Genomic DNA, 11540 nt, shown 5'->3' on the forward strand with positions numbered 1-11540 from the left:
TTAAGCACAACATGAAAACACAAATTACGTAATAAAAATTAAAACAAGTCAAACAATTATACAAGTTCTCACACATTCCTCCTTTCCTTCTCGCACTTCTTTTTCACATACATTCCTCCTCCTTTCTCACACTCCTTCTCCCTCCTCTTTTTCACACATTCTTCCTTCCCTCATTTTTCCACACACATTCCTCACACCTTTCCTACCTTCTCTCTCTTTCTCGCACATTCCTTTCTTCCCTCTCTCTGAGACACAACCTCCTTCCTTTTCTCTCTCTTTCTCACACATTCCTTTCTTGCCTCTCTCAGACACAACCTCCTTCCTTTTCTCTTTCTCTTTCTCTCTCTCTCTCTCTCTCTCTCACACACACACACACACACACACACACATTCCTTTCTTCCCCCTCTCACAGACACAACAGCCTCCCTTTTCTCACACTTTCTGACACAAGCTAGTCGATAATACTAAGCCCCATCTCCACCCACTGCCATTTGGGGACTTTGAGATCGGTGGGTAGAAAATCTTGAGAAACTCCAGGCCAGATTTGACACCTTGGTTGCCCCTATGGGACTATGTGATTCTATGACTCTTTTGGGAGGAAGGGCTGGGTATAAATTAAGGCAATAAAAATACAATATTGAGGCTGTCCTTTCACAGGCTGCCCAGGAGAGAAGTGTACAAGGGCCAGTTATCTGTTTACTTATTTATTCTTCCCACTTATTAGTTGCCCGATAACAGATATTTTTCAAGCCGACATACAGTAATAATGTAAAACAAAATTTTAAATGCAAGCAGGTACAACAATTCCAACAATAAAATCCAACTCAGCGTAAAAACGCACAAGGGAGCCACTCGCAACCCCTCCAGGATTCAACACCCCCCTACAAAAGCTAAAAACCAATAACTAAATTGCCATTGATCGCCAGACACTAAAATAAAATATGTTACATTACGGTAAAATAATATCGAATTACATTAATAGGCTTGGGGAGAATAAAAAAGGGATCTGCCTGACACCAAAATATGTTAAAGTAGGGAACAAGGAGAGGGATTTGTCAAATCTCCTTCTCTGCTATGAAGGTGTAAAAAGATATTTTTTTTGTGTTGATAGGGTCACTACAAAGTTTGGTCACCAGATGACAAAAGACTTAAGTTTTATCTGAGTGGAGTGGATGTTTCCTAGGTCTGTTCTCTTATTGCTGGAGAAAGTCAATAAGGTTTTTGTCTTGCTTTCTGACCAGTTTCTCCTCTCAGCCTTCTATGACAAAGAGTCCCCAAGACAGTTTTTATTCTTTTTATCACGAGATAGAAATTCCCCTCAGGATTTTCCTCTCCATCGATAGAGGCTTCCAGGGCACAGTCATAAGATGGCTTCTATTCTTTCTTTTTTTGTCACGTGACAGAAATTCCTCTCAGGATTTATCCTCTCCATAAGACAGAGCCACCAAGAGTTTCTATACTTTTTGTTACGTGACTAGGGATGCCATATTTCAAAAGGCGAAAATCCGGAAACAAAAGTTGTTTAGGTTGGTTTTTTGTTTTGTTTTGTTTTTTGCCAAAGTTGTTGAGCTTTTTGAGTTTTGCCCAAAATTTTGCTGAGTTTTTGTGCTATTTTTAAGGAAGATCGCAAAAAACGGCACTGTTGCCATACATCCAGATTCTCCCAGACATTTCCCCCTATACATGACAGAAATTCCCCTCAGCATTTTCACTCTCCATTTATGGGGTCTTAACCCCACAAATTAACCAAGACAGTTTTTATTCTTTTCACATGAAAGAAATTCCCTGAAGGGTATTTTTCTCTCCGTTGATGGAAACACAGATACATCTAGCCAAACACATGCTGACTACGATTTGGTCTGCACACACAACACCACCTATGTCCACCTCACAACTCAGTCTTTCCTAACAAAAGTTCAGCCGACAGTAAAACTATTCGTCTTAAAAGTGATGTATCCACCTGCTGTTTCCCCCGCAAGAGGTGAATAAGTCTCTTCTTCTGTCACACATTCTTATACCTGAAGGGTGACCAGTTCCTTGAATAACGCACAGAAACACCTAGCAAAAACAGTATTTTTTAAAAGAGTCATGTGGAAGACAAAGGACCAGAGATAGGAGAGTGACTTCCACACAATGACAGGGAGCAGAGGAACATAGCAGTGTTCATACATCACAGAAGTTTGCCTGGTGGCGGCCTAACATGAAAGTTTTTAATCTGTGATATCTGTATTTTTTGTTTCTATGGAAGCCGCCCAGAGTGGCTGGGGAAACCCAGCCAGATGGGCGGGGTACAAATAATAAATTATTATTATTATTATTATTATTACTATTTCTTAGATTGCACAATAGGAAATATACATGCTTAAAAAACAACAACGTAAGATTAGGAGACCTTCCTCCCTCTGCTCTACGCCTTCAAGGAATCAGGACGTCTGTAGTGCCTGGAAGAATTGCCAGATTTTATGGTTGTGCAGGCGAAAACACATTAAAATCTATGCAACTGAAGAGCAGACTCTGCAATTCCGGAAGCTCTTTCTTTGCTACAATCATTTTCATGATTTCTGATTAGCTGCGAACTGATCCGTTGCAGAAGCTGCAGTAGATATATAAATTTCCCACAACGTGAATAATTCCCAGAGCCCGACAAGGCTTATTGCATGACAACCGCTCCACTGTTTTCATCGTTGCAGTGGATCATCTCCTCCTTGAATTCTTTGATCTCTAGGAAGTTCTGAGCGCTGGCCGAAGCTCTTTCAAAACTCCAAGCGCTGAAATGGTTCTCTGTGTGAACCCGCTGGTGTCTTATAAGGAGCGTGCTCGAAGTGAAGTTCTTTCCGCACTCCAAGCATTTGAACGGCTTCTCCCCGGTGTGGCTTCTCTGATGTTTGTTGAGCAGCGAGCTCTCGCGGAAGCTTTTCCCGCACTGCTGGCACTTGAACGGCTTCTCCGCCGTGTGGGTTCTCTCGTGTCTAATAAGGAGCGTGCTCCAAGTGAAGCTCTTCCCGCACTCCAGGCATTTAAAGGGTTTGTCTCCCGTGTGGGTTCTCACGTGAGAGATGAGGATGGAGTTGTGGCTGAAGCTTTTGCCGCATTCCATGCACTTGAAGGGCTTCTCGCCGGTGTGCGTCCTCTCGTGGCAGGTGAGGTGTATGTGCTGGCGGAAGCTCCGGCCGCACTCCAGGCATTTGAAGGGCTTCTCTCCCGTGTGGATCCGCTTGTGGGAGGTGAGGTGGATGAGCTGGCGGAACCTCTTCCCGCACTCGGGACACTTGAACGGCTTCTGCCCTGTGTGCATTCCCTGGTGTGCGGTAAGGATCCCGCTCTGGCTGAAGCACTTCCCGCACTCCAGGCACTGATACGGCTTCTCTCCAGTGTGGGTTCTCTGATGTGAAGTCAGGCTCCTGCTCTGGCTGAAGCTCTTCCCGCACACCGGACACTTGTAGGGTCTCTCTCCCGTGTGGCTGACTTGGTGCCTGATGAGGTTGGTGCTGTCACTGAATTCCTTCCCGCACTCCAAGCACTTGAACGGTTTCTCTCCCGTGTGGGTTCTCTCGTGTCGGATAAGTTCCGAGCTCCGGCTGAAGCTCTTCCCGCAAACCTGGCACCTGAAGGGCTTTTCCCCTGTGTGAGTCCTTTCATGTCGAATGAGTTCCGCGCTGTGGCCAAAGCTCTTCCCGCACAACAGGCAGTTAAATGGCTTCTCTCCGGTGTGGATTCTTTCGTGTCTGATAAGGTGGGAGCTCTGGCTGAAGCTCTTCCCGCACTCCCGGCATTTGAACGGTTTCTCTCCGGTGTGCGTTCTTTCGTGGGAAGTAAGGTGGATCTGCTGGCGGAAACTCTTCCCGCACTGCTGACATTTAAAGGGCTTCTCCCCGGTGTGTGTTCTTTCGTGGGAGGTGAGGTGGATCTGCTGGCGAAAGCTCTTCCCACACTCCAGACACTTGAATGGTTTCTGTCCTGTGTGCATTCCCTGGTGTGCGGTAAGGATCCCGCTCTGACTGAAGCACTTTCCACACTCCAGGCACTGATATGGTTTCTCCCCAGTGTGGCTTCTCTGATGTGAAGTAAGAATCCCAGCCTGGCTGAAACACTTTCCGCACTCCAGGCATTTATAAGGCTTCTCTCCCGTGTGACTCCTCTGATGTGAAGTAAGGTTTCTGCTCTGAGTGAAGCTTTTCCCGCACTCCAGGCATTTGAAAGGTTTCTCTCCGGTGTGGATCCTTTTATGTCGAATAAGCTCTGAGTTGCGCTTGAAGCTCTTTCCGCAGTCCAGGCATTTATACGGTTTGTCTCCTGTCTGGGTTTTCCAACGCATTTGAAGGCCTGGTGCATCATTAAAGCTTTCCGAATACGCCGGGCACTCGTTCCTTCTTCCTCCTTTATGTTTTCCTGGATGGGCTGGGATTTCAAAGAAGCCGCTGTTCAGACAACCAATAGTTTCACCCCAATCCTGATCTGCCTCGCTTCCTGCCTGCATCTTTATCCCATCTTGATTCCCAAGGTTCTCGACCATAGCTGGAAATGTAATGCCTTCCTCCAACGCCTGATGGGCTTCCTCATCATTTTCTCTCTTCCACACGTGCCCTGCTGAAATAAAAGAGAAATGTGATGTGAGGGAAAAGAAGAAAAATCAATTACAGAATACAACAGCTTCCCCAAACTTTCTACCACTTTGCCTCTCCCTGTAAACCAACAGTAAACCCTACCTAGTGAACAACTTCGGACCTTGGCATTCTTCAGACATTTGGCCTGCCGTTGCTATTATTAAAGGGACACCTGACCATTAACTCCAGTCGTGGCCGACTCTGGGGTTTCGGTGCTCATCTCACTTTACTGGCCGAGGGAGCCAGCATACAGCTTCCGGGTCATGTGGCCAGCATGACTAAGCCGCTTCTGGTGAACCAGAGCAGTGCACGGGAATGCCATTTATCTTCCCGCCAGAGCAGTACCTATTTATCTGCTTGCACTTTGACGTGCTTTCGAACTGCTAGGTTGGCAGGAGCAGGGACCGAGCAATGGGAGCTCACCCCGTTGCGGGGATTCAAACTGCTGACCTTCTGATCATCAAGTCCTAGGCTCTGTGGTTTAACCCACAGTGCCACCCGCGTCCCTGTTGCTATTATTACTTTAGTTATTATTAACATTGATTTATTAATAACCTTCTAAACCACCATCTCAAAGTGATTTACACAATTGAAAACTCAGAAACAGTAATGAGTTTTTAACTGTTTAAATCACTTTGTGATGCTTGTTTAGAAAGTGATTACAGTGGTGCCTCGCAAGACGAAATTAATTCGTTCCGCGAGTCTCTTCGTCTAGCGGTTTTTTCATCTTGCAAAGCAACCCTATTAGCGGTTTAGCGGATTAGCGCTATTAGCGGTTTAGCGCCTTAGAAAAAGGGGGTGGGGAGCGAAAAAAAATCTCAAGAATCGCAAGACATTTTCGTCTTGCGAAGCAAGCCCATAGAGAAATTCGTCCTGCGAAGCACATTGAAAAACGGAAAACCCTTTCGTCTAGCGGGTTTTCCGTCTTGCGAGGCATTCATCTTGCGGGGCACCACTGTACTGAGTTATTTGAAGTTCCACAGATCACTCTCCTTCCCAGGCTGAGAGGAAAAATGGCGAAAACAGGATATTTATTGGGACATTGTGATTTTTGCAGCTGCTGTTAAAGTTGCAAAACAATGAAGCAAGGGGCGGAGCAATGGAGAACTTCTGAAACAACAGTGGGATGTTAGCTCCGCCCAAGGCAGGATAGAGAACAGCAACAACCGGGAAAAGATAGACTAAACATTTTACAAGGAGAGGAAGAAACATCACGGGCAAAATAATTGCCACACACAGGAAGAACAAGGATATAGTCTGAATGCTTCACCTGTAGATTTATAAATCCCTTAATGTGTCAATACGAACGGAAGTCATTAATATTGCAGTTATTTTATAAGGGATTGTTATTTTGACAGGAGTGTAGCTGAAATTAATAAGATTTTGGAACGCAGAAATAAAGTAAATCATCAAACCATCAATTCTAGCACCCGGGGGGCCACCTAAATTTTATAATTCGGCATCTGAATTATTGGTATTAGTAACTGCATTATAATTTGGCATTGTTAAAGGTAAAGGGACCCCTGACCATTAGGTCCAGTCGTGACCGACTCTGGGGTTGCGGCGCTCATCTCGCTTTATTGGCTGAGGGAGCCGGCGTACAGCTTCCAGGTCATGTGGCCAGCATGACTAAGCCGCTTCTGGCGAACCAGAGCAGCGCACGGAAACGCTGTTTACCTTCCCGCCGGAGCAGTACCTATTTATCTACTTGCACTTTGATGTGCTTTTGAACTGCTAGGTTGGCAGGAGCAGGGACCGAGCAACGGGAGCTCACCCTGTCGCGGGGATTCGAACCGCCGACCTTCTGATCAGCAAGTCCTAGGCTCTGTTGTTTAACCCACAACACCACCCGAGGCTATTATTGGATTATTGTAATTAAAAACTAATAAAAATTATTTTCAAAACAACAACTCAGAAAGAACTAAAACACTTAAACCAAGATATTATTATTAACGTATTATGGTGTGCGAAACTCGTATTCTGTTTTTTAGGATACCGTTTTATTGTTTTTTCATATTTTTGAATGCCATTTAGGGATCTTTAAAACACACAGGGCAGTTTAGATGTGCTTTAAAACAAAGGAACAAATTTAGAGTGGAGCTCTATCCAATTTCGAACGGAACTCACATTCATCGACCGCATTCTGGAGGGCCAGGCTTGCGTGGGATCGTCCGGTGGAAGCCATGAACATTTCTTCGAACACGGGGCTTTCCTCTTGGATATGCTGTGCCGTGATCTCTGCCATGTTCCTGTCATCTTTGCGGAAGCAGGTTGAGAAAAAAGAAAGAACGAGAATCGTAAAACTTCAGTCCTAGATACAACAAGATAGGAAGCTCCACAGGAAGAGGAGTGGGGGAAAAACTCGTGATTTGTTTGGAGGCAAACAAGACATAAAACCATGGTTTGTATATAACGCTAAGGCAGCTTAGCTCCTGGCAGCAAACTACCAGCAAGGGAAAAGCGAAGCCCCTGCAAATTTCATCAACTTGTGTCCAGCAGTGCTCACATTAATGTTAAACCATTGTTTAACCATGGTCAAACATGATAAATATACAAGGCCATCAGGGGTTTTCGTCTTCATCTCCGAGCTTGCAGTTTGGGAAAAGAATTCAAAGCTCCAGATGTCACTTTGTTCCTTCTTCCTTTCTACATTATAAAAACCAATGTTCCCATAAACACCACGATTAACAACAGCGTACTTCTACAAAACACGTTCTTACTAAGTGAGCCACAAGTTAGTGTAAACCTTTGGGGCTGCTCCTTGGTTTTCTGGAGAACCAAAACTCCACCATTCTCCCACAAAGGTGTCTTTCTGCTTTTCTCCTTTCGCAAGTCACCTTGTTCTGGATGAAGGAAATTCTATAGGGAGCCCTATAGTTCCCAGACAACAGACTGCCTCCCCACACATCTAAGGAGCTACCTGACAAACTCTCTTCTTTGCCGAACTCTCCTCTTCGTCACCGTCCCAGACAGTTATAATAATAATAATAAAATTTTATTTATATCCCCGCCCTCGCCAACCAAAGCTGGCTCAGAGCAGCTAACAACAATAAAAGTAACACAACATTCTAAAATCAATAAATTTTAAAATCAATTCAGAATCAAATTAATAGCAACCATTGGGCTAGACGTTCTGTGAGGATTACAGAAGGAGGGGGTCAGACTGTGCCCTTGCCAAAGGCCTGGAGGAACAGCTCTGTCTTGCAGGCCCTGCGGAAAGATGTCAAGTCCCGCAGGGCCCTAGTCTCTTGTGACAGAGCGTTCCACCAGATTGGGGCCACGGCCGAAAGAGCCCTGGCTCTGGTTGAGGCCAGCCTAACCTCCCTGTGGCCCGGGATCTCCACAATGTTTTTGTCTGAAGACCGTAAGGAGAGGCTGGCCTCTTCCTCTTTATGCCAGCCAGGAGATGAAGTCAGAAATCCTGTAATAATAATAATAATAATAATAATAATAATAATAATAATAATAGATTCTGATATTTCTGCCTCTTTGTGCCCCACAAAGTCAAATCTTAAAAAAAGCAAGATTTTTTTTAAAAGCTTGCAACAGTTGGGTAAGGTCACTTTGGACTTCAAAACATCCACCTGGTGTCTGTTGTTTGCCCCTGGCTTTGATTTGACATACCAGAAAGAGATGGAAAAAAGACAAAGTCCTGACCAGAAGAGAATGGCAGATTTAAGTTGATGGATTATGCCAAAATGGCAAAAATGACCGAAAAAATCAGAAATCAGGAAGACCAAAATTTTAATAAGGAATGGGGGGGGGGATTATAAGTTATATTAAAAATCATTGTAAACAGTTAAAATCGTTAGTAGGATTGGAATAAAAATTGCAGTTTAATGGTGAATTTTGCATATAAAGTGGTACCTTCGTTTTCTAACGTAATCTGTTCTGGAAGACCGTTCGAATTCTGAAACGTTCGAAATCGAAGTGTTTACTTCCAGAAGCATTTACTTCCGGAAAACTCAATACGGAAGCCACGTGGCACATTTGACTTCCAAAAAGTGTTCGAAAACTGAACCAGTCACTTCCGGGTTTTCGGCGTTCGAAAACCGAAATGTTCGACTTCCAAGATGTTGGAAAACCGAGGTACCACTGTAATGGAGATTTGGATTATTATAAAAGATGCAAGAGGAAATGACTAACGGTAGGACCCACAAAGGAGAGGAGGGAAATCCAGGAGATTATTTGGAATCTTGTTTTTATGATGTATGTTGGATATGTGATTGTAAAACTTTAATTTGAAAAACCAAATCAATTTATTTACAGTCATACCTCGGGTTGAAGTAGCTTCGGGATGAGTATTTTCGGGTTGTGCTCTGCAGCAACCCAGAAGTAATGGAGCGTGTTACTTCCAAGTTTCGCCGCTCACGCGTGTGCAGACACTCAAAATGAAGTCACGTGCATGCGCGGAAGCAGCGAATCGCGACACGCACATACACGGACGCAGGTTGCGTTCGCTTCTGGATGCGAACGGGGCTCTGGAACAGATCCCGTTTGCATCCAGAGGTACCACTGTATTTATTTTTTAAAAGGAAAATGGTACACTTGAAAATGGTACAGTTGCTTTTGAATTATGGTGACAGAAACATTATATAATAAATAGAAACATTAAAACAATTACCATAGATAGCATAATTAAAAATGGCTTTAAAAGGATTTAACTCATCAGCTGCTAAAAGCCCTCCTGTGGCAGCGAGTTCCATAGATTAATGACGCACTGCAGGAAGGAGGGCCTTCTTTTAGAGGGGGGGGGGGGGGCTTTTCTCTACCCACCTTTCTGCACACCACGCAGAGCTCTCCCAACCCATCCACAGCTGCCTTTAGGGCAGCTCTCAGCCTGGCACCTGACAGCTGCTTTGACCAAGAACTCCCATCACCAGCCCCATTTGTTGCTGTTGTTATTATTACTATTACTATTCTGTGTAAATTATATGCTTAAGGTTGCACACCACCCTGGGATATTTGGATAAAGAGGGGTATATAAATTGAATAAAATAAGAGCTGTTCGTCTCCCTCGGGAGGTGGTGGCCTCTCCTTCCTTGGAGGTTTTTAAGCAGAGCTTGGATGGCCACCTGTCATGGACGCTTTAGCTGATGCATTGCAGAGGGGGTTCGACTAGAGGACCCCTGGGGGTCCCTTCCAAGTCTAAGATTCTATGAAACAGCAATAATAGGAGACAAGGAGGAGAAAGGACCTTGTGTGCAGTGAAAAAAGGAGCAACATCAGGTTCTGCTGCACAGACGGAAGGTGGCTGGGTGTCCTTTACTAATTTATGTTGTGAACCACCCTATGATCTTTGGGTGAAGGGCGGTATGGAAATTTAATAAATTAAAAATAATAAATAATACTCCCCAGGCTGCATGTTTTCCCCCCTCCTCCTTTTCTACAAAGCCTGGAGCTTTTTTTGGGCATTGCAGCCTCTCCTCTTTTTTTTGCACCCGGAGCCAGACTCACCAGATCCCTCCCCAGACACGGAAGATGCAGGACCTGCAGCCGCCTTCCGACGTTCAGACGGGGCTCCAGCTTCCAGGAAAGGTGGCGGGCTGGGGTAGAGAGTGGGGGGGGGGTGAGAGGGGCGTTTGCAACCGGAAATGAATTTCTCGGGTGCCACTCTAGGACTCCGGGCTCGCTTTATTTAACCCTTTAAGGAGGCAGGCTCCACGTTCAGACGAAGAGGCCGCATACCCTCTTAGGGAAGGAGAGATGTTGGAAGCTGCGTGTCAGAGCTTTGCTTCCATCTAGCGCAGGATTGCCGACACGGGCTGGCAGCGGCTCGCGATGGTTTCAGGGACGGGAGACTTTTTTGCAGTCCCGCTTGGAGGGAAAGAAGCTGTGGCCTTCGTGCATACAAAGGAGATCGTGGATTCGGAAGGGACCCCGAGGGTCATCTAGACCAACCCCCCCCCGGCAATGTAGGAATCTCAACTAAAGCATCCATGACAAATGAGCTGGGATAGTTCAGTCGGTAGAGCAATAGACAATCTCAGGGTTGTGGGTTCAAGCCCCACCTTGGGCGAAATATTCCTGCATTGCAAGGGTTGGACTAGATGAGCCTGGGGGTCTCTTCCGACTCTCTCATTCTATGCTTCTATGAGCCTCTGCTTAAAAACCTCTAATGAACAAGAGTCCATCACCGAGGAAGTATGTTCGAGCCCCCTGCATTGCAGAAATCTTTCGCCCAAACTGGGGCTCGAACCCACGGACCTGATATTCTCTTGCCCTACTGACTGAGCTAACACCCGGCTGTCCCACCTGCAAGATGGTGCGGTGGGACAGCACCTGCTTTGTATTGCAGAAGGTCTCAGTTCAATCAATTGCAGAGTTGGAAAAGGGGGCCCGGGGTCATCTAGTCTAACCCGCTGCGATGCCCAAGCTGGGACTCAAACCCACAACCGTGCTCTAACAACTGAGCTATCCCAGCTCATTTGTCATGGATGCTGTAGTTGAGATTCCTGCATTGCAGGGGGTTGGTCTAGATGGCCCTTGGGGTTCCTTCCATGTGGCGTTCCTTCTTTGGGCTTTGCCCCATGTGGGGCTCACGACCCTGCGAGGTAGGTGAGGCAGAGAGAGATACAGCGACTTCACTCCCCCCGAGGTCGCCCAGGGAGCTTAATTGTGACTGAGTTGGGATTTGAACCCGGTTCCCCCAGGTCCTAAGTACTGCACACTAACCACTGCACCACCCAAGGGTGCTCTGGGGGTGGGGATATCCTGCTTGTCTTGCAGACCCTCCAAGTGTCCCTATTTTCCAGGGACAGTCCCAGATTTACAGAAGCCAGCCTGGTGCCTGATTTGATCTCTCTTCCTTAGGACATCCCTATTTTCATCAGCTTAAAAAGCAGAGACGTCTCCTTGCCAACAAAGGTCCGTATAGTAAAAGCTATGGTTTTCCCAGTAGTGATGTATGGAAGTGAGAGCTGGACCATAAAGAAG

At 45.8% G+C, this 11540-nt stretch overlaps 1 protein-coding gene across 2 annotated transcripts; it reads right to left on the reverse strand.

Annotated features, from left to right (window-relative positions):
- Positions 1–688: 688 nt before the first annotated feature.
- Positions 689–10188, reverse strand: LOC310670283 (uncharacterized protein). 2 transcript variants are annotated; one of them, XM_083425375.1, is made up of 4 exons: positions 10062–10188; positions 6732–6860; positions 2328–4584; positions 689–2215 (listed from the first exon to the last, which is right to left on the reverse strand). In XM_083425375.1, exons 2-3 carry the CDS (start codon positions 6847–6849, stop codon positions 2651–2653), a joined length of 2052 nt encoding a protein of 683 aa, XP_083281501.1. In that variant the 5' UTR covers positions 6850–6860; positions 10062–10188; the 3' UTR covers positions 689–2215; positions 2328–2650. The 2 variants fall into 2 exon arrangements, with proteins under 2 accessions (XP_083281501.1, XP_083281502.1); XM_083425376.1 differs by having other exon boundaries at positions 2328–4587; positions 10062–10172.
- Positions 10189–11540: the final 1352 nt, after the last annotated feature.

Source organism: Podarcis tiliguerta (genome assembly GCF_965153285.1).
Source record: "Podarcis tiliguerta genome assembly, chromosome: 2".
Lineage (NCBI taxonomy): Eukaryota > Metazoa > Chordata > Lepidosauria > Squamata > Lacertidae > Podarcis > Podarcis tiliguerta.